Source organism: Diadema antillarum, unplaced genomic scaffold (genome assembly GCF_040938485.1).
Source record: "Diadema antillarum isolate AM-2024a unplaced genomic scaffold, OU_Dant_1.0 seq00000028_RagTag, whole genome shotgun sequence".
NCBI classification, from domain to species: Eukaryota; Metazoa; Echinodermata; class Echinoidea; order Diadematoida; family Diadematidae; genus Diadema; species Diadema antillarum.
This window is the reverse complement of record NW_027271144.1, coordinates 315,105-339,433: the sequence shown is the minus strand read 5'-3', so window position 1 is coordinate 339,433 and position 24,329 is coordinate 315,105. Positions and strand designations below refer to the sequence as shown.

Below are 24,329 nucleotides of genomic sequence, written 5' to 3'. Positions count from 1 at the left end.
GATATATCTATCAATAAAGAATTATACTTGAAGATTATTCCATATTAGTTTCATTTGTGGAAATCAAGCGGAAAAGTGATCAAACCAGTTTTCCAGGAACAGTTTTAAACATTTTCACATGGTACAGCTCTGATTTACACTTTGGCACAAATTTCTGGACGGAATTGACTTTTGTTTTACATGCTTTATCCTTACGTGAAATTTCATTTCATTTAATAAATAAATAAGCAAAATATGGCCAACATTATGATAACGTTCAAAATGAATCTTCAGATTGCTCTGCAAGACGGCGGTGTCGAATATCGATCATCAAAGGCACAAGTGCACCTGTCGAATTCTTTTGTACATCAATAGAAATCTTACAACTGTTTGAATAATTACAGCTAGTTGGAACTCCATGTATAAAACCTCCTTGGTTTAACCACTCTCAGATCTGTTGCACAAGTCTCATTACCCAAAATGTTATGCTCACGCCAGGAAGGTGTTACAGATGGAGAAGGAACTACATACGCTCTCCTTTGAAGTCATGCTCGGCACCGCCAAGAAGTTATGCGCTTAACTACAGGTGGTACCCAGGTGCTTTGACAAAAATGGAGCATCTCAGTAATCAGGATGCGCACTCTTACAGCAGGAAGGACCTCCCCCTGCTGCTGTTTGCACTCTCTTTCAGTGCGCTTGCAACAATGAGTGCAAATGTGTTGAATTATTAGAGCATTCAAAAGCAGAATACAGTGTAAAAAGTCCATTTTGAATGGCAAAAAGTAGAAAATTATGCCCAGAGGCTTTAGCAGAGTGCTGTATTTGAAAACTTAGAAATGACAGGTTAACTGATAGGAAACCTACATGTGCAAATGTGCGCATTACAGAAATATATTTTAAAAGTTTTCAAGAGGACATAATTTCCTTTTCATTTTGATTTGCACACTACAAGATCAGAAATACATGTTTATAACTTTGAATTCTTTCCTAAACTGTTCTACACATATGTATTCAATCAAAATTTCATGTTGAAATGCAGCTTGTACGTAATTCAATGAAATGCAAAATTTTTCCTTCAGCTCCATATCTTGTCTTGGAATGAGAGCCTAGCCAAGCATGACTTCAAATCATAAATGAATTCTAAGCGTCCTAGTGTAATGCTTTAGAACCCAAACATGTGTTTGGATGGATTACGTAGAGTTGCCACTCCGTCTATAACTCTTCCATGGCCCACACAAACTTGCCGTATACAAAACCAATCGTTGCATGTGCATTCCTGACAATCCTGGGCTGTACCAAATTCTTTTAAATTGTTTTTTCACTCCAGTGTACTGCAGAGAGGGTCCTTTGCCTTAAACAGATTGTATAATACATCTCTTTCCTTTATGCAAAAAAAAAAGAAAGTTCCGTTCTCCTTCCTTCTCCTTTGCAGAGACAGAACAAGGTGAACACTACTTGGTTTGGCTCAATGGCAGCCACAGTGCCACAGACATTTGTAATGGGACCATCGCCTCACCGGGATTTCCCAGCATGCATCTGTCGCAGGCTGCAGCCACGCACACCTTCCATCTAGGCCACCGCAGTCCACGCGGTCGCATCAAGCTGGACTTCAGCGACTTCTTTCTTACGCCTCTCGACAATTTTGTGGACTGTGGCTCCCCTTACGGAGACTTTGTAAAAGTAAGTGTGTGTGTGTGTTGAGTTTCCCCACTTGCGCAAATGTAGTGAGTGTAAGTAAGGTCTACAGTGTACTTTTGTTAGAATGAACACATTTAACAAAATTTTGATTACAACAAAGTGAAAGTTCAGGTACCTAAATTGTTATTTACATATTTTCATAAACTTTTTTTTATTGAGCTATTAATAACATTTTTATACAGTGAAGGAAAATTGGTGGTCTCAAGGACTTTGTTATAACGGGAGTTGTCTGTGGTGCTTTTGAGAGCAAGCAACAGTCATTGAAATCCTTGTCTTATTACTGAAATGACGTGGCACCTCTAAGAATTCATTCCTAAATTCTTCTTACAAAAATTTAGCTACAGTGGTAAAGCTGGTAATCATTGTATGTGGGTCAGCAGGGCATGAAATAACTGCAAACATTTGAAGGTGCCTGTATTTTTGAAAGAGATTGAAAAAATACAAAATCATGCTCTCTTTATATACATCTGGAAAAAAAGGAGAAAAATATAGGAAACTGATATCACTTATTGACACACATGTGACACAACGGCATCTTCCTAACAGCTCTGTCGAACTCTCCTTCCTCTGGACGTGTCATCGTTGGCTGCCCTTGCTGTCCTCGTAACCCAGTACGATCAGCTTTCTGTTGTTTTTTCAATTGTTATGACAACCTTAGTGACAAGAGCTAAAAACAGTGGGACATTCCGAAAGCCTAGCTGTCAGGATGTCAGCTCTGTTTGACCCAGTTACTATGGGTGCATGCAACAACAACACCATCAAAACCAACCCCCCCCCCCCCCCCACACACACACAAAAAAAAACCAAACAACTAAACAATTTACCCTTGGGGGTAAAATAGGAAGAAATGGGTGAAATTTCTAGTCATCATAGGGCTGTTGTGTTGGAAAGTACCTTTGAATTTAAATACATTACTCCATTTAATGGTGGGCAATACTTCCTGGCCAAGCGACAGCAACATACCATACTAAAAAAGAATGCAATGCCGGCCTGCCAAAGCACCTCTGGGGAGAAGGCACAAGGATGCATGGATAATGTTCACTGTCTGGTGAATCATTGATGTATATTTGAAGAAACCATATCCTCCTTGCATCACACCCTTTGAGGTTTGTTCCAAGAGTCTTCCTTTTTGTTCTTGGTTCAAGGACAGTTAGTGTTTAAACTCCTTACTGCTGTGATCAGATACCATCCTTCAAGCATGGCTAGTTCACTCAAAGTATTGTAAAACATTATATTTTTGTGAATTGGAGCCGACGGCCTTTTTCGCGGCATGAAATTTTTGTGAGTTGCCTCTAACATTCAATGCATAAAGTGTAGACAAGAACTTTCACATGCATTTTAATTTCACAAATCTTGGCTCTCGCAACATTCGCGAAATCAAAATGCACACGAACATTCCTCGTTTTACAGTAATTTTGAGTGACATGTTTTTGGGTAGTTCATGTATTCATTTATTATCTGTTACATCATCTTTAAATCCCCCTTTCAAAGAAAATACATTTGGAATTGTACATGAACCTTTGATACGACTTGGTAATCATGGGTCTCTTTTTTAAAATCTACTTTGACTGTCTGTCAGAGCAGAACAGAAAGGCAGTGAACAGTATTGGTTTGCTTAAGTGAACACGGAATGTGTGAATAGGCAGCTCAGAATGTTACTTCAGTTCACAAGTCTGCGTATAAAATATTCATCCGATGCTCCCGAGACATTTCACACTGGGGAGATCACCGAATCTTCCTTGCACCACCGGTGAAACCTCCCGGGGTTTGCGCCGTATCTCTTATCACAGATCCAAACCATCTTGGTACCTGGCAGAGAAAGGCCACTAAGTCTATTGAAAACCTGATGAGCAAGGGATAATGTGCTGTGTGTGGTGGTGGCTATCCACAATTGCCAAAGTTCACAGATTCACCTTCAAATTTCTTCCAGATATAGGGCAAGTTTCTATTAATTTAGGTTTCTTCTTCTTCTCATTCTTTTTCTTCGTCTTGTTGGTTCTTTGTTTTGTTTTATTTATTTCAATAATACATGGTTTAAAAAAACCCCACCATCAGCCTCAGGGCTGTTTTTCAGTGAGTCCGTATACACTGTGTATCAATTTACATGGTATAAAACAACAAAATATAATACAAAACAAAAGATAGCATTCACAACACAAAAAGGAGCATAGTGACAAAACAAACACTACAATAACAAAGCCTGATTAAAGTTTAAAAAAAATCATATAGATACAAAAAAAAATACAATATCATCAGTTTTGTTACATTAAATCATGTTGATGGGCAGAGCCGCAGAAAAAAAAAGTAATCTAGACAAGATTCTTCTTCTTCTTCTTGAACTTCTTCTTCTTCTTCTTCTTCTTCTTCTTCTTCTTCTTCTTCTTCTTCTTTTTCTTCCTTTCCTCCTCCTTTTCTGACATATTCAGTGTTGGGGTGGGGGAAACTGAGAATCTTAAACTTGTGCATCTTAGAGGCTCTGCCAGCATTGAAAAGCAACAAACAGCTATGAGCTCTTGCAAAGAATATTGTATGGGCTGTGAGGAAAGGCTGCAATATCCTGCATAATTACCCTGCTATGTGCCAACTCGATGTGAAAAGTGATTTGTGTTTTAGATTGTTGATCGTCAGCGATTACCATGCAATGTCGCTTCAAGCAAATCATGTTACAGCACAAATACACTTCTTCCCACGTATGCGTACATATATATATCTAGTCACAACAAAAAAGTAATTACCTTTTCCCCATCATGTAAACAATAGAACTTAGAAATTAAGTAAGCAAGGTGTTTCTACTGTATTTTACCAAGTACCTTCTGAAAAAGAGATTGATTTGGTTTCTAGTTTCTAGTATATTTGTTCAATTGCTATTGTTATATCATCCGTTATTTCAGCCTCCCCCCACCCACAGTGCATTTTAGCATTTCTAGAGATATTTAAAGACACTCATATGTTTACATTATGTGTGTATATTGCTGATGGACATGGAAAATAACCAAGAAAGCTTTATATAAGTGCTCAGTAGCAGTGAGATTTTACACAAGTTCATCACAGAATCCAAATGTGCTCCATTCCCCAGCCAATCATTTTTTCCAATATATTTCAAGGAATGAACATAGCCCCCCCCCCCATAGAATAACATAGTATTTACATGTTGTTTACCATTTAATTCTCACTCTGTATACATGCACAAATCACCCACATTCTGTTCTGATTTTGCTGGAGTCACTGATCAAGTATAATTAGTTTGGATGCACACTTTGACTGAGCGACCTCATTAAACCCTGTCCCCAGTTTGTAATGTGTTGCTAGGGGAAGCCATAGCAACACATTCTGCAGTCCCCGTAAGATATCCTCCCAACAGACCCATGTATGCAACTGTAGGGTGCCCAGTGCTCAGACCTTGATGAATGTACCCCATTTTTCCTGCTCCATTAGTTGCTCTCCCAGAGAAATGGGGCGATTTGCCTGTGAGAAGAATAAAAGTCGGTCTCTCAGCAGGGAGCAGGGAGCCTCGCCATCGCCACAGTAAATGGACCCCGCTTCCCATTAGTACGGGCACCCATCTAGGGTAGACCCCTTCTTGTCAAGTGAAGGGGCCAGGGTTGGCTCTTGAACATGTGTGCATTTTACAAAGGCCTGTTGGCACCACATGTTATGCACTTTATACTGTGGTGCTGCACCGAGCTTTGCGCGGTGTGTCCCAGCATCAGTTTGCATTTATAAAGAGTAGAGCTCATCAAGAAAGAAGAGGTTGATGAAACTTAGTGCTGGTTAAATCTTTATTTGAGTGCTCTGTGTGTGTTCATGTTTGCTGAACTCTCTTGTAAACTGATGGCTATTAGATTTTTGGTATGTTCACACTATATATGCAGTTCAATTTTTTTCCCTGAAATGAGCTTAATGACATGTGTTTTCCATGTCAGCACTTTTCCCTTATTTTTCAATCCATAGATTTTGTACAGTCTGAATATGAAATTGCCAGGCTTTATCTTTGTTCAGTTATTAGTAACATGAAGTTTCATTTGCATTTAAGTAAGTGCATGCATGTGTGATTACTTTGTTTCTTCTCTGCATTTAACCGGTTGAGGACGATTGTTTTTGCTACAAGACGCATTTCCCATAGACGCTTGCCCGAGTATACTTGGGACTCGTCCTCAATAGGTTATTGAGCATTTTAAAGCTCCAATGCATCATGGTGAAGAATTACATATTCATGTGTTTGCATCAGTTTGAAAATAGCTTTGATCATTTAAAACCTCCTAATTAATTCAAGCCTTTAACCCGTTGAAGACGAGTCCTTGGTATACTCGGGCAGGTGTCTATGGGAAATATTTGTTATAGCAAAATCAGTCCGTCCTCAATGGGTTAAGTAAAAACTTGGAAGAAAAAAAAATCAAACTTAGTTTTCAAATTTCTAGACTGATAGGAATTAATCAATCAAGGGATTCTATTATGCAAAGTGGTTAGGTTTCATTTTCTTTTTTTTTTTTTGGGGGGGGGGGGAGTGGGTGGGTAAAGTCTTCATTCTTTGCATCAAAAAGAAATATGATAAGAATCTCGAATGGACCAAATGTTATGTGCAGCAGTAAGGTCAGTAATGTCCTGGTCTGGATGTGTGCAGATGAAAAATATAGAGTTTTTGCAGTACTTATTTGCAATGGATTGTGCTTCTATAAAGTGACTACATGTATATGAAGGAAACGCATAGGCCTACTAATTAAGATGCAGGTATTGAGTTAAAAGGCTGCCGTACTGAAGGAAGTCAAGACACAACCCTCTGCCCGAAATGAAAAGCAAAAAGAGGAGATTATTAGTACATCTCAATTTGATACCACAAAGCAATCAAAGTCTGCGAATTTCCTCCGGCTGTTAAAAAGAGATATTGCTTTCCTGACCCGGTCTTGTGAATCCCATCACGCATCAGGACGAGGCCGATTGCCATGCAGTTACCAGAGATTTTCATCATATTTTTGCCCCTTCATTGCTCTGAATTCACCCACGGTGTGCCAATATGAGCTCAAGCCGGCATTTTGCACGGCCACCCTGAATTATTAGATTGTCGTCCTCAGCGGCGGCAATTCAAAAGAAATTCCTCATTATAAGCTACCAGTTTTATTTTTTTCGCGAGGATATTGGGTGGACATATCTTTATATATATATTTCCTCTCTCTTTCTCCCGGCTTCTTTCCCCTCTGTGCATGCATGTGTTGTGTATCTTTTTTTCTCTCTCTCACCCATAGTCGCTCTATCTGTTTCTCTTTTAGTTGCCAGCCAGGAATGACCTGAGTTGCTATAATTGCTACAGGATTACAGAAAAAGCCTCACCAGTGCTCATCTTGTTTTCCTATCTCTTCACCAAGGCTTGTAAGGACCCATATCCTTCAGCTGAGGGAGAGAGAGAGTGAGAGAGAGAGAGGTAGAGAGAGTGAGAGAAGGGAGAATAATGTGTTTGAGATGTCGAGAGTGTGTCTGTCCCTCAGTATGAATAAACCTAGAGGAATAACGGTCTATAAATGTTTTGTCTTGATATAATGTTAGCTATGAGGGAGGTGAAACCCCAAATTGCCAATTTCCCTGTATTGATCATCATGAATGATGGGTGCTGTACCGTGACAAGATTACTGCACAATGTGTTCATATTTTGAAGATATTGCAGTTGTTGTGATTTCCTCCATTTGGTGCAGCAAACTAGTCAAGGAAGTAATAGTCAATGGTAACATTACTTTTTTTTTTCATTTTGCTGTCAATTAGTGTATAACCAATTGTTCTTGCCTGTGAAACCTATAACACACACACACAAAAACTCAAGGGCTGGCGGAATGGGGGGGGGGGGAGCCAAGGGGGCTCGTCCCCCTCCCCCCCCCCCCCCCCCCCCCCCCCCCCCCCCCACTACTTTTTTTTTTTTGCACCCGTACATAGGAATACATAGGAAGTTTTTGTGCTGAGGACCTTTTTTCTTTTTTTCTTTTTGCATGTCAGCTGAAGAAACCCAGAAGTGGCACCAGCCGCCAAAGTTTTGTTTTTGTTTTTTGTTTTTTTGCTTGTTAGCACATGAAACTCGGAAGTGCCCCCCCACTTTTGAAAAAGTGGCGCTGGCCATGCACACCCACAAAATAGAAAACTGTCAAAATCTTACAAAACTGTAGTGAGTCACTGGTGCTGAACTAAATCAATGTCAAAGAATGGAATACTCTTAGGGAGTGGGGTTCTGATAAAAGAAGGTAAGTAGACAACAACAGATCAGTCAAAGTTTGTGTTGAATGTGATCGTGAATTTGTACATGTATTTTGTTTGTTTGACACTTTTCTTTTTCTCCTTGCACATTGTAATTCAGTGTTCATTCTCATGCAAATCTAGTAACAGTGTATTAAAAGTACTTTGCACATTATAATTTTCTTAGCATTTTGTCTTCAATGTAGCAATGTTATATTTGGTAATATGATGCTATGTACAACAACCACTGAACAGGATTTCTTTAATGAAGGATATAATCAATGTTATTATTATGGTTAGCATTTCTGTCATCACTGCTATTATAACAATATTTCTCTTTATACAGAGCATGCATAGGAATAAAATATCTCATGCAACAGGTAGCTGAAATTTGAAAATTATGTCAGTGTGTCATGGGATTGCTACATGTGTATATCATTTTCTACCTAGTCTTTCATGACCTTGCCCATCAAAAATTACCTTTAATTGGTATGTCTTATTAAAGAATGCAGTGATTGACAACTACCCTACTATGAGTGATTTCATTACGTACATAGATCTCAATGTACTCACTGAGCATCTGAGCCGCTCAGATGTAAACCAACAAGAATGTACAGTCCTTGTAGAAACAGTTAATTAAAGGGAAAGTTCATGCTAGTATTATGTTGCTTTGTAAGAAAACAGAAAAATCAGAGAAGTGGATCAGTGAAAATTAGGAGGAAAAATCAGACCCACAAAAAATGTTATATAGGTCTACTGATAAAGGTTTGAGAGTTTTTAAAGCAAATTGGCAACTCCGTGTGACATAGGTGTTGAGCAGCTCCCCTTTTGTTTTATATGAGAAATTCACTAAATTCCATATTTCTTAAATATTTTGGAACAGACAGAACTTATCTGATGAGGAGGACATGCACAAACACGTTACTCTTACTATTTACCAAAAAAGATCTGAAGAAGTATTTATCAATTTTTCCCCCAAATTTTCACTGATCTACTTTGTTGACTTTCCTGTTTTTGTATAAAGTAACATTGTATCACAATTGAATTCCCCTTTAATGTAATGCCCACCTGTTGCCATATTTGTTGTTATATTCACAAGTTATCATAGATATGTAGTGCACATATTGTATGTAGTGATCCCCTACATTCCTATGCATCCTTCTCCATAAATTTTGCTCCTGTAAACAAATTCAGGAGTGTGATTTTTTGTATACTTATTCTATTCAAGGTATAAAGAGAAAGTTTATCCATTCTGTAGCAAAAGTAAAACAACTGGAAAGAATTTCAATTTTTTTGATGGCCTAAAATAATTGTCTTCATTGTTGTGCCCACACACACCACCCATACATGCGAAGATTTTCTTTGATTCAAAGACTTTGTTGTCTTCAAAATTGTATACAGAAACAACTTTTAGTGCGTGGACAAAAGTGTCATCGTCAACAGAAGAGATATTGAAGTACACATGCATTTGCAGCGAGTACGCAAATTGAACACTAGAAGCATGCATGGCGCCCACGCACACACTCAACCGCGCCAAGTTGCTGGTGTCAGATGTCCATAATCCATCCGTAACATGTTTGACGATGGATGGAAAAGGTCTAATTTCGTCTGCAAGAAGTATGTATGGGGGGGGGGAGGGGGAGGGGATGAAGGCGGGGGGGGGGGGGAGAGGTAGGGATACTGCTTTTGTGGAGGATGCATGCTGTCCTTGTTGGTATGTTTGTTTGCCATCAAAAATGGCTGCTGCAAGGACTCTTTACTCTCGGCCGGGGAAAAATCGATGTCTCCAGTGTCTGTTCGAAATGGAACGATTTGTTCCTGGCAGGGCCAGGAGGCAAATTTGATCAAATAGTGTCCATCTTATGCTGATTATATCTGCCTCGCTCCTGCATTTTCCCCGTTTTCGGTCTGTTTCTCTGGACATGATATATCGTGAGGGGAGAGGGAGACAGAGACAGAAGGATGGGGGGGGGGGGGGGCGTGGGGGTGGGATGGTGTGTTAAGGGAGTATGATCACTGTCCCATGCTGTTTGCTGAGTGCAAATGCATGCAAACAGAGTTGTGTGCAGGCTGTCCTTGCACGCTCCCCTCAAAATTCTCTCAATCAATGCCACCTTGCGTCCATCTCCCTCCGGTCTCTCCTATCTCCTTTCCCCCGACATTCTAATATGTACATTCTCTCATCGTCTCCAACAGCAAGATTTTTTTAGTGGTATTGATTTTACCCCTGGCCACATTTCCATTGATTTCCATGGACTAATTGTAATGAATACGCTCTCTCTCGGGATCCATATTTTCTGATCGACACTGATTGCAGGAATTGATTTTAGTGCATGGAGATGAGCATTGCTATTTGGCTAATGGCTATGAAAGAAAGCACATGAGTTTTACCATCATGTTCCAGAAGATCTCCTCTGCCACTTAACCCATAGCTTTTAGGAAGTGTGCGTGTTGCTTACTATGTTCTGTGGGACATGCACCACCTGGGAGGCAAGAGGTTAAACAGACGTCTTTATTCTCCAGATGGCAAATGTGACGGCGAGCTGCCGTAATTGCATATTAACTGGCTGTCTGCAACGGCTTTCAGGATGCGGCGAGAGTTATGTTCCACTCCTCGTGTGCTTTCTTGTCTCCTTGCCAACAACTTCTGTCCTCAACAGCCACCCCCAATAGCTTAAAGGGATCGTATAGTTTTGGTTGAGACCTAATGTCAGGTTTCTAACATTTTTTGGTGAGATAATGAGAAACCTCTTGTGAAATATGAAAGAGCGTGTAATTCCACAAGGAATTCAACGTTTATTTGATGAAAATTGGTTTTGAAATGGGTGAGATATCCAAAACAGAGTGATTCTAGTAAAGTGTGGGACCCACACTTTATTACGATCGCTTTGTTTTACTTTGTTTTTGAATGTTTCAGTCATTCCAAACCCGATTTTCATCGAATAAACTTTGAATTCCTCCTAAAATGGTATGCACTGTACTATTTCGTAAGTGTTTTCTTGGTATCTTGCAAAAAGTTAAAAGCCCAATTCTCATCTCCACCAATACTGTACTATCCCTTTAATGTGCTCTGCAGTTTTGCACACACTACAGTTCGACCTCGATTATCCGGCCTCCTTTTATCCACCCTCCTTTTATCCGGAAATCTCTATTATCTGGACGCGTTCACGCAGTGAAGGCCTTTTTTTTTCATCCAAAAATTGAGAAAAAAACAGTGACTTTAACATCTTTTTTGTCTCGCCCACCGGAGGTGAAGGCGAGACTAAGGGATCCAAATGGCGTCCGTCCGTCGTCCGTCCGTCGTCCGTCCGTCGTCCGTCGTCCGTCTGTCGTCCGTCCGTCGTCCGTCGTCCGTCCGTCGTCCGTCGTCCGTCACAAATGTTAAAGTTTACCTGCAAGACTCTCTTATGATACATAACTTGGCAACTGTTACAGCAATGGCAGCCACACTTGGGTGATAGAAGCACTAGGGGTATCTTCATGTTATGGTGTTGTCAGAGGTCATGTGATGAGGTCAAAGGTCATTTGAGGTCATATATTAATGGGTATGTGCAAGACCCTCTTTTCTATGTTAAAGTTTACCTGCAAGACTCTCTTTTGACAAATAACTTCACATAAGTTGCTTGGATTACAACCTAACTTGGGTCATAGATGCACTGGGGGTACCTTCATGTTATGGTGCCGTTGGAGGTCACAGGATAAGGTCAAAGGTCATTTGAGGTCATACGTTAAAGTTTACTTGCAAGACTCTCTTATCACTCGTAACTCGACACATGTTGCTACAATAGCAATCAAACTTGGGTGATGGATGCACTGGGAGTACCTTCATGTTATGGTGCCGTAAGAGGTCACATGATAAGGTCAAAGGTCATTTGAGGTCATACGTTAAAGTTTACTCGCAAGACTCTCTTATCACACATAACTCAGCACATGTTGCTACAATGGCAATCAAACTTGGGTGATGGTAGATGTCTCTTGGGAAGTTGAAGGTAACCACAAGGTCAGAGGTTACAGACGGGTCAACGAACTTTTAGGGCCCAATGTTAAGTTTTTAGGGTGCATTTCGTTTATGGCTCATAACTTTTGATCCCTTTGTCCGTTTGTGACCAAACTTGGATGGAACATGTCCCTTGGGGAGGTGAAGGTCGTCACAAGGTCAAAGGTCACAGACAGGGGTCAACAAACTTTTAGGGCCCAATGTTATGTTTTTAGGGCGCGTTTTGATTGTGGCTCATAACTTTTGATCCCTATGTCCGTTTGTGACCAAACTTGGACGTTAGATGTCCCTTGGGGAGTTAAAGGTCATCACAAGGTCAAAGGTCACAGAAAGGGGTCAACACATTTTTAGGGCCCAATGTTAAGTTTTTATGGCGCGTTTCGATTATGGCTCATTACTTTTGATCCCTTTGTCCGTTTGTGACCAAACTTGGATGGTAAATGTCCCTTAGGGTATTGAAGGTCACCACAAGGTCAAAGGTCATAAGCAGGTCAAATAACTTCTGGGAGTTATAAAAAATATTAATTCCTTGTACGCGAATGGGCGAGACACAATTTGGCGATTGCCTTGTATGGATCTATTTCACTAATTTCATAAGATGTGCATGATAGGTTTCTCAATATCTAACGAGGTAAAACATGTATGATTTTCACATAAAGATATACTTTATTTTTGTGAAGAAGGAACTACAATTTTGCGCAGGCTAGCATAGATTGCACCACCGTTGCGGGGTACGCTACCTGCCTAGCTGCCAGTGCACTGGGATGGCAGCTTGGACGGCAGCTATATACATTAACATTGTGTCTCCCATATCCGGCCAATTCGCTTACTCAGATGAGCGCCGGTCCCAACATGGCCGGATAATTGAGGTCAAACTGTATACACACTTACATGAATACACTGGTGCTTAAATTTTAACATGCTTGCACTAAAATTTCCATGTATATTTCTCTCTTCCATCAGAATTTCATGCATTTCATGACTTAAGATCCATTCACCTATTTTCTTTTAGTAGTAGGGCCTATGAGAGATTACACACACACACACACACAAAATCAACATTAAGAATAAAGGAAAAGAGTTCAGGAGAATTTCATGCATTTTTTCTGTGACATCAAGTTCCATTTGCTTCCTTTCCTTTCAGTAGTTATCACATAAACATTGATATTCAAAAGAAAGGATGACAATTCAGTCTCCATATCTCGGAAGTGGCTCAAGTTATCTTGAAACTTTCTACATATTTATGCATGTTCTGCCTGACAGTGATTATCCTATGAATGTTAGGGTCAAAGGCCAGATGAAAATGGTAACAATGTACTTTTCAATACAGAAATTGCACTTTTTCTCCATACCTTGAAAATTACTCAATGCATGAACTTATGAATGGGCAAAGTCAAGTTAAAGTCCTTAAATCCCCAAATGCATGCTCTCCTATTCATCCAAGTAAACCTAGGTCAAGGAAGGTGAACATCAACACATTTGTGACAAACTTGTCATTTTAATATTTTGCCAATTTTGTGAAAATGTAATCACACATTGTCCACATGTACATGTGTATGTACTATAGACCTATTAGGAGAATCATGCATTATGGCGGAGGCATATATACCAGTCGCCTTAGCGACATTTCTAGTTTAAACTTATAGATCAGGCATGAGCACATCAAGGTATAGCTATCAATTAATGAGAACCACATTTTTAATCATACCTGTATATTATGCAAATACAGGCCAAACCTGAAAGAAAACTTGAGCAGATATAAGTGTTCATAGGATGATATGATAGACATTATATGTATATCTTGTATTGCAGATGTAAACTGTGCATATAACATTAATCACTTCTTTATGTCAAAGTTCATATTTATGTTTGAATTCATAATGGCATTCTCCACAGAGAATACTTGTAAAAAACCAACCAAACAAACCAAGAATGACCTTATGCCAGAAGCATGAAGTAGGCATAATATGAATATTATTCATGGAATATTGATGCACCATAAGCTGGCTTTGGATCCTTTACCATGGAGTGATAAGAAAATAAATGTATGAACATATGAAGTCTTAAGTGAATGACAAACAGTTAGATTTTGCTGTAAGCCGCTGCCAGTGGATCTTGACAACCTAGTGAGAAATGAGGAAAAATAAAAATAAAAAACAGACCTTCCTTAAGAAGTGGAATTTCTCATCACTTTTGTCATAAAGAGATTTAAATGTGACATAAGTCTTTCTTGTTCATGCACCCCATTGCTTGACTGAATTCTGTACCATGTTCTGTGATTCTGACTAGGCCTACTACCTATTCCGATGAATTGCAGCATGCTCGTTCATCTCAATGAATCACCGGCATTACATGTCAAAGCATACTGTGAACCTGTTCATAAACTGTGAGGAAGACAATATTTATAGCCCTCGTGAGAGAGCATCATCTAGTTGACAATTCTCAGCTCATTCATCTACACGGTCATCAACGTTGAGTCAATTTAATTTCAATTGCAAACATGCGGAAACATAAACCATTAAGGCAATCTCTTTCGCTCGTTATAGAGATGATATTTATAGCGATAATGCGATATTGATTGCACGTTCTCTGTCATGCAAGAAGATAGGTGGCGGCCATTTGTGTCTGGAAATTGGGTAATTCCAAGATGTGATATTCAGTATTCACAGCCCATCAAGCATGCATATTTTATTCACTTTTTATTTTAGGACCCTGTGGAATACTGAGTATAATTTTTGGAGACCATTAGGAAAGAAAATTATACAAAAATGTATTTGTGACCACCCAGCTCACAAAACCCACAAAAGGTAGGCCAGAATGAATTTTTGCTACTCTACACAGTTTAGAAGATATATTCCTTGCTTTAATTGGATCATCCTAACCCATTCAAAAGAAGATTGAAATTAAAAAAAGAGTTATGAGGGAGGAAAGAGGATTTAAAGATCATGGTAACTCAGGTATGCTAGGCAGAAGTATCAATGAAAACATGTGCTATTTCACAGTGAAAGCAGTGCCTGGCCGAAAGAATGTGATCCAGAAAAACTGCTAATATCTCAATGTGGGTTTTGTTTAGAAAAGCTGCCAAAGTTTGAATAGTAGGTAGAGCAAGATTACTTTCCAAGATGAGACAAACTTAAAAAACTTGACTTGTTTGACCAAAATGACACATTTTGGTCCATTACAGAAAATCCTCATCTGCAACTTTGTGTATGTGTGTGTGTTTTTTTTGTCCCCGCCGAACGAGTTCGAGCAGGGGACTATGAAACGGGCTCCGTACGTGTGTGTGTCCGTGTGTCCGTGTGTCCGTGTGTCCGTCCGTCCGTCCGTCCGTCCGTGTGTCCGTCCGTGTGTGCGTCCGTGTGTGATCAAAACGTTCAAAATGCTACTCCTTCGCCATTTCTAACCCAATTTTGATTCTGTTTGCTTTATATGATAGCACTACATGGGAGCTTTGAAACTTCTATACAGAATTTCAATTGTGACCTTTGACCTTGACCTTTGACCTATATTGTACATTTTGCTTCAAAATGCTACTCCTTCGCCATTTCTAACCCGATTTTGATTCCGTTTGCTTTATATGATGGCACTAGGTGAGGGCTTCAAAACTTCTACACAGAATTTTGACCTTTGACTTCTTTGACCTTTGACCTTGATTTTTGACCTATATTGTACATTTTGCTACAAAATGCTACTCCTTCGCCATTTGTAACCCGATTTCAATTCCGTTTGCTTTAAGTGATGGCACTAGGTGAGGGCTTCAAAACTTCTACACAGAATTTTGACCTTTGACTTCTTTGACCTTTGACCTTGATTTTTGACCTATATTGCACATTGCCTACAAAATGCTACTCCTTCGCCATTTCTAACCCGATTTTGATTCCGTTTGCTTTATGTGATGGCACTAGGTGAGGGCTTCAAAACTTCTACACAGAATTTTGACCTTTGACTTCTTTGACCTTTGACCTTGATTTTTGACCTATATTGCACATTGCCTACAAAATGCTACTCCTTCGCCATTTCTAACCCGATTTCGATTCCGTTTGCTTTATGTGATGGCACTAGGTGAGGGCTTCAAAACTTCTACACAGAATTTTGACCTTTGACTTCTTTGACCTTTGACCTTGATTTTTGACCTATATTGTACATTTTGCTACAAAATGCTACTCCTTTGCCATTTGTAACCCGATTTCAATTCCGTTTGCTTTAAGTGATGGCACTAGGTGAGGGCTTCAAAACTTCTACACAGAATTTTGACCTTTGACTTCTTTGACCTTTGACCTTGATTTTTGACCTATATTGCACATTGCCTACAAAATGCTACTCCTTCGCCATTTCTAACCCGATTTCGATTCCGTTTGCTTTATGTGATGGCACTAGGTGAGGGCTTCAAAACTTCTACATAGAATTTTGACCTTTGACTTCTTTGACCTTTGACCTTGATTTTTGACCTATATTGTACATTTTGCTACAAAATGCTACTCCTTTGCCATTTGTAACCCGATTTCAATTCCGTTTGCTTTAAGTGATGGCACTAGGTGAGGGCTTCAAAACTTCTACACAGAATTTTGACCTTTGACTTCTTTGACCTTTGACCTTGATTTTTTACCTATATTGCACATTGCCTACAAAATGCTACTCCTTCGCCATTTCTAACCCGATTTCGATTCCGTTTGCTTTATGTGATGGCACTAGGTGAGGGCTTCAAAACTTCTACATAGAATTTTGACCTTTGACTTCTTTGACCTTTGACCTTCATCTTTTTACCTATATTGTGCATTTTGCTACTAAATGCTACTTCCGGCGGGGACATATATTACGCACCGCGTAATTTCTACTTTTCCTTGTTTTTTAGCTGGTTGGTCACATTTTTCTTTGACAGGCTAGGAGAAACCATGAGAAACTTATGCAAGAAGTGTTCAGGGTGAGGAAGCTGCTCTTGAGTTAAACCAGAATATGTATATGGAAATTTCACTGCCATGAACAGTGATGGTAACAAGAAATGTCCTAACTCTTCATACCTGTATAACATACAATGTACACGTATGATAAACAAGTGCCATCAAATATTATACTGTAAAAGTGGATATTTTTGTGCATCTAATTTTTCGCGCTTGTCTGGGTAAGAAGAGTTTTGAGTGTTTTTAATTCCGTGGAATCAAGACATCAACTACTGGGACATATGGCACGCAAAAATATTTGCATGCTTTTATATTCGCGCTAGCTTCTGGTTGCGCGAAATGCATGGAAATTTCAACACCGCGAAAATTTCAATTTTACAGTATGTTAGTACTGCATGATCTTCATCTGCAGATGTCATTTTGTTTTCCGTATTCTATTCCACACAAAGCCACAGTACTGTGTGTGAAATGTAACAATCCACTTTCAAACATAATTGTGCCAGTAAATTAGGAAATTGATTTATGTGACAAATACACTCCAGGGCTTTAGGGGGAGCTTATTGAAATGCAGTGGAATACTCAGCCAACGCCCAGCAAGTTCTTTTTGTACCCATTTCTCTCTTCTTCTTTTTTTTCCTCTCACTCTCTTCATTTCTTGAGTGTTAATCTCCACGTACACAGTGAGTCATATTTGCACTCTATTTCAGCCGAGACGCTGACATGCATCCGAATTATATGTCGCCGATCAGACTTGATGCGCAGTGTACTCCACATCCTGGTTTTCTTGCATATAATGCGGGTCATCATTAGAGCTTGCCTGACTCAAAAGAGGCAGAAAAATCTCTTAGTCTTCAAAAACAATGAAGTAACAGTGATGACTGACAGATTTAAGGTTAAAAGAATCAACAAACTTAATGGCTGATTTTTGACACACAGGCAAATATCTTGTACCTTTGGTATTTCAAGAAGAATTTGAACAGACTTTGAAAGAGATATATAATGGCGCTTAGCATGCCATGCTTATGACCAGCAAGTTACCAGCAAGTGACCAGCCAATGACCCTCTTAAACAAAAGGAGGTTAAATCTGACTATAGTATATCTTGAAGTTCAACTATAACATCCCATCATACATTTTGTCCAAGATATTCAGATATGAAAATGTTTCTCATTTTGTTGTTTTTTAGGTGTTTCTTTTTAAATGCCCGTTTCCTCTCCAGAAATCAAAATGTAATTAGCTGGCACTTTTGGTTTAGAACATATTTAGTGATACTCAAATGATAATGTCGATAAAGTTTGTGTAGTAGTTTTGGTACATTAAAACAAAAGCAGTCATTATTATTATTATATTATTTCATAAGATATTGCTATTCCCACAAAATGACAGTTTCACCATATGTGACCCTGCACCACAAAACACACAAAACGTTGCCAGATATGGATTTTTTTGTTAAGGGCAGATTCTTAAAGAGCAGACTCTAAGCTTTAAAATGATGTATAACTCAATTCAAATGGATTCCTCTAATCTATCTTAATATTGGAAAGAAAGCACACACTCTGGAAAAGTGTGAACTGAGAAAAGAGGCTCTGAAGTACAAGGTCTATTCATGCACTTTTAATCTTTACCATGCCGTGCTAGCTGTGCAACGAAAGGGACAAAACACAGGATGTAAACCACCCGAGCAACAACAATGAAGGGATTATCAGATTAGGCTGAAATTGAGGATGTTCTATAAACACATTCTGTACATGATTAATGCCAACTTTCAAAGCAGTAGTGTTGTCCTTTCAAAGGTTATTAGACTTGAAAGTTAAGAGTGTGTGAAGGATTTCAAGAAATGAAGAGGGAACTCTAAGACATACCTGATCATTCTATTCTACCCCAAAAAGGGTTGTAGAAAAACTCCTGAAAACACACTTTTCCATTCATGTTATGATCCCAAACTAAATAATAATGTAGTAGAAGGGTAGCTCTTTCAGAAAATAGTAAAAACTCGAGGTTGACTCAGTTGACCCATTTCACCTTTTTTGAGTCCTCACGTAAAACCAAGGGATGCAACTTTTTGTTCGTTTTGTGATGCACGGTCACCGTGTCCACTAAATGTGTTCATATCTACTAAAGACAGATTGCCCATTGTCTCACATCTTATTTCAACTTGACTCACACAGACATCTTATTGAGTTTTCTCTATTATTCCATCACACACTTTCATCTTGTTGTATAGGTGGTGGACGGAGGCAGCACAACTGTCCACTGCGGTCAGTCCAGACCCCAGCCACACATTTCGTCCACCCATCAGCTGGTGGTAGAATACCACCATGCCTCGTCCAGCAACATGGTGACCTGGGCCCCCAGCCTCTTCAGGGCCAGCTACCAGTTCCTGTCGCATGCCGCGGCAGCGAGCATCCGGGAAGACATGGCGAAGGGATACTATGGTGAGTGGCAGTATAGGGAAGGCATTGTTTGCCACTCAGCATTGGTATACATGTTTCATTCCAATACATGATTGATGATTGATTTGTGCTGATGCTGTTTTCACATAGTTCTCCTTTTTTTGGGGGGGGGGGGGAGGGGGACACCTGTCAGTTAAGCTGGACAGTGGACACCTTTATCTAATAGCACCTGTATTGTGACACCTTTACCTTGATACATGGCAGTAACTCTGGACCCTGGACACCTTTACCTCAACACTCTTTATCTTTACACCTGTGAGTTACTTTGGACCAGGACACCTTTCCCTTTATGCTGAACCCTGGGCAAGATTCAAATGTTCAATTGTTTTAATCCTACCAAGTATTCTTGAAAGAAAAACAAAAATTGGACATATCAAGTAATTGATCACTCGTAAGCTTAGAGTCTGGAGAATCTTAATGAAATACCCATATCTGGAAATAAATATTCAACAACTTTATTTGACTTTCGTGGTAGACTGGATCACATAAATGAAAAGTACAGCTGCACACAGAAATATTCTGTGAGTTTATTTTTCCATATAATTTTTTTTTCATGATGTCAAATGCCTGCCCTTCGCTGCAAGACTCCACTGCTTGTAATTTTCCAGAAGTCCTGGAGGTGATCATCTTACAATGCTTAGCAAGTAAATACTGCTACCTTTAAGTTTGGTTCATGCTTGATTATTCAAATACCCTCAGATGCAAAATGGAGTCAGCAAATAGGCAGCCACTCCCTTCCTCCCACTTAAGGGCTTAAAAGATGGTATCGGAAGTTCCTTTGAGCTCAAATAATCTATCGTATCCAATGATTGGGAAGGGTCATGGTTAAAATCAAAATGTGTACAGCCAGGTATGGAGTCGTGATGCAGAACTTGAACAAGACAAAAACCTTATAAAAAAGACCAAAGTTCAAAATCCTTCCTCAAGTGATAAAAGGAGTATGCCTTAAAACAGAACTCTCTGCTCTCAGCAGATTAGACCCGTGAACTACAGGGACGTTGTAATGGATTAGACGTAACCCCTGGGCTGCGTGAAGAGAATGTCCTAGAAGTAATTGAGCACGGTCTGTTGAATGCTATTAGGCCTACCCTGTAGCTTGCCTGAAAGATGAAGGTCTAAATTTGTGCTTCTCAGGAAGTTAGTGTATTTCTCCTGCATAATGTACGGCATAGGAAAGCCTGCCTTGAATATTAAAAGCAACAGTGTGATAGGTCTCACCACTGTTGCTGTAAAACCAGACACACTCGTTGCAAGAAGCTTTTTTCTAATTGCCACTGGCATTCAATGCATTGTGTAGACAAACACTTTCAAATGATATGCATTTTTACTTCTGTGAATCTTGGTTCAAATTGTGTGAAAGTTTCATGCAGAAGAAAATTTCAGGTTTTACAGTATTCTGTGCAAAAATATGTATTCTTGCACTGTAATGGCTGAAAATGTAATATTACCTAATCTATTAACCCATTGAGGACGAGTCCCGAGTATACTCGGGCAGGTGTCTATGGGAAATGAGTGTTGTAGTGAGATCAGCCCGTCCTCAATGGGTTAAGTATCACATATTGCAACAGTTAGTCTGCATGTTCAAAAAGAGTTGACCTTTAATGAATCAGTGTATATTTTCACCTTCACATCATGAAGTTTGTGACTATTGCCATAGTAAACCTGAAGCTAGTTGGGGGGGGGGGGGATGGATAAGAGGGTGTCTGTACATACATTTGACAATGCCATGCAAAATCTTTCTGTGGATATATGCATGTAGGCCCTACACATGTGCACTGTTGGAAAAGATACTCAAATCTGGATAGTGAGTAAATGAATAGATTTTGCAGTTGGGGCAGCTTATGGTAATCAATTTATTTCAAATGGATCTATTCACAGAGGTGAAGATGTGTGCATATTGTTATTGTATAATGATTTTGGTGTGAGATCTGCTAAATTTGGTATTATGTACATGTATCTTGCCTCTGAGACCTCAAGTCTGAGGTTTAAAGGCATTATTTACCCTTTGCAGATGAAACAAAAACCCAGATTTATTGCTTCAAAATAGTTCTAAAATGTGAGTTAGGGATAGAAACAACCAATGTAAAAATTTAAATCAGTATAGTTAATGTTAGGTATTGTTAAATATGCAAAATGTGAACAGTAGTTATAATAAGAATGTTTCTAGACTAAACCGTCTACAGTTATACTTAAGTGAGAAAAAATAGTGATATCTCCATATTTTTTAGGCTTTATTGCAAAATTTTTACATGGTAGGATGTTTTGTGATACAACTAATCTACACACATGCATCAAGAGTGATATATTGAACATTCTTTTAAATCACTGCTCTCAATGGTAAACAGTACCTTTAAAACAAGCAACACATCAATATCTGTAACAGCAGAAAAAACTACCCAGTGATGAGCTCCTTGTTGAAGGCCTCTGCAAATGTATTTTGTTTGTGTTTTTGTGTCTGTGTGTATGTGTGTGTGTGTGTGTGTGTGTGTGATTTTATTAAGCAGCAAGTTGCAGCTATGATGAAGCCAGAGATGAGAGCAGATAATGGCTTTTGGACAGAGGAAATATATAGCGAGAGAGAGAGAGAGAAGGTAGGGTCCGTGGTAGATGAAAAAGAAAAGTGATCGCTGAGTTGGAGGCAGTAGACACTGGTAGATGAAGATGGAGAGTTCGGCTGATGGGTGTAGACAGAGACAGTTATGTGCAGTGTGGAGATGTAATGGATATACATGTGTCTGCATGTGAGTGCATTTCTAGATATGGATGCGAGGAAGAGAAAGATGGAAATAGAGAGAAGAGAGAGAAAAGACAGAGTCATGTAGAGTACAGAGATGAAATATCGTCGGCGGTCGTTCGAACCATCGTATATCCCGATTTTTGGTCAAATTTTCGATTTTTAGATTTTCAGTCGTTTCAATAGTGGACATTCCATTATAGATAATGAAATGTTCAGTTTCTAACTTGATGTATTTTTTGTGTTATTATCACTTTTATAGAGTCATGTCATTTCATTTTGTTCATTTCACCATAGGCACGCATGTTAAAACACAGCAATATCCCGTCCTCTCCTATATACGGCATGACCACAAACACAGTGCGCATGCTCCACAAACCATCATATATCGGGCACATTGACTTTGTGCGTAATCTTGGTGATATACAACGGTTCATTGATGGCAAGTGCAGTGCATGTGGTCAACAAAACTGTCGTATTCATGGTAGATTACAACGGTCTTTGCAAACCAAAACAAAAACAAAAACATACATGTAGATCTCTTGTGATTTCTCACATAATTCCTAAAAAAACAGTACAATTCGACAAATACATCACACGTTACAGTAAGAATTAAACTCCAACGTATTACACAAATAATTGCAAATGCAATACATAAAAGTGTAGCAATCATGATCAAAAAAATTGATAAACTTCAAACGCGATTATCTCAAAATGTCAATCTTACGCGAAAATTGCATAGATGACTGCCGATGATATATCTGCATGTGAGTGCATTGCTAGATATGAGAGAGTAAGAGGAAGGGAGAAAAGAGAGGAAAAGATGAGAAGGAAAGCAGAGAGAGGACAAGGAGGGATAGGGGAGAAGAGACGGAAAACAGGGTAGAAATGAAAGAAAAACAGGAGAGAACATGGGAGAAAAGGAAAGACAAAGAGATATAGGAGAGAGGGAGGAGAGATGAATAGAAATATAGAAGAGCGAGAGAGAGGGAGAAGAGATGAATAGAAATATAGAAGAGTGAGAGAGAGGGAGAAGAGATGAATAGAAATATAGAAGAGTGAGAGAGAGAGGGAGAAGAGATGAATAGAAATATAGAAGAGTGAGAGAGAGGGAGAAGAGATGAATAGAAATATAGAAGAGAGAGAGAGAGGGAGAAGAGATGAATAGAAATATAGAAGAGTGAGAGAGGGGGAGAAGAGATGAATAGAAATATAGAAGAGTGAGAGAGAGGGAGAAGAGATTAATAGAAATATAGAACAGTGAGAGAGAGGGAGAAGAGATGAATAGAAATATAGAAGAGTGAGAGAGAGGGAGAAGAGATGAATAGAAATATAGAAGAGTGAGAGAGAGGGAGAGGAGATGAATAGAAATATAGAAGAGTGAGAGAGGGGGGAGAGAGAGTGAAGGAAATGTGCGAGGCGTGAGGAAAACGGAGAAGCCCGACAAAGTGCGGCAGCGGACTAAATGTAATTGGATGCAGAGGGAAGTGGATATGGAGAAGTTTAGTTTAAGGCAATGATATACATGAGAGTGAAGAAAGTGTAGAATTAAAGCAAAGTGCTGCAGCAGGAGGAGGGTAAGTAGGCCACAAAAGTCTTAACAAAACATGAGTAGAAAGATGGGAGAAGGGAGATATATGGAGAAAAAAATAAGAGTGATTATATAAGTATGATTTTTCAGTTATTGTTGCTGCAGGTATACATGTGTGGGAAAGAGAGGGAAAGTGGCAAATGTTGGTAGAGTACAAAAGAAGACAACAGGTTGCAGCGAACAAGCTGCACATCAGTGCATTATCCAATCTGCCGAAAACCTTACTGTTTTTATCTACGTTGTGATGTGTGACCATGTAAGTCAAGTTACTCCATGCAGTCTGTTTAGACTTACTGAAGACAGTGATGTATCTGTCAGGATTTTTAACAAACCTGCAGCACCTGCTCAATTGTGGAGAAGTAAGATCCTGCATTAAGGTAAAAAGGTTTGCTCACTTCTGAAGGAGATATGAATCCATTTGCCACTGTGGGATCCCTTCCCTCTCGGTCGTTAGCACGACGCCTGGAAACAACACACCCGTGGGGCGAATTACGGCTGGGTAGCTCCTGTGGTTGCAGCAATTCATACAACTTAACATGCTCTCAGGCATGGCATGAATATTGAGAAGGGAGACTGGTTTGCTGCATTCTGTTTTCTTTTGTAGGGGAAGAACATGGTTGATCAAGACACATCAATGTGTTTCATAAAATATATCCAAGGCACCAAAGAAATTCACCATGGCAACCTGATGATGCTAATGTCATACTATACCTGTCTCAGTATCAGCTGGTAGCAGTGGTTCCAGCAAACATAAAATGTGGAAAATC

The 24,329-nt window shown here is 39.4% G+C and overlaps 1 protein-coding gene across 1 annotated transcript in view; it reads left to right on the top strand.

The window, feature by feature from the left end:
• The window catches only part of LOC139725223 (uncharacterized), a gene marked incomplete at its 3' end in the record, with an annotated part of 91,625 nt that overhangs the window by 9,125 nt on the left and 58,171 nt on the right, over window positions 1-24,329 (top strand). The window contains exons 2-3 of the mRNA XM_071636313.1: window positions 1,412-1,659; window positions 19,009-19,219. Of these exons, the coding sequence (XP_071492414.1) occupies window positions 1,412-1,659; window positions 19,009-19,219 (459 nt within the window). The remainder of the gene's footprint in view (window positions 1-1,411; window positions 1,660-19,008; window positions 19,220-24,329) is intronic.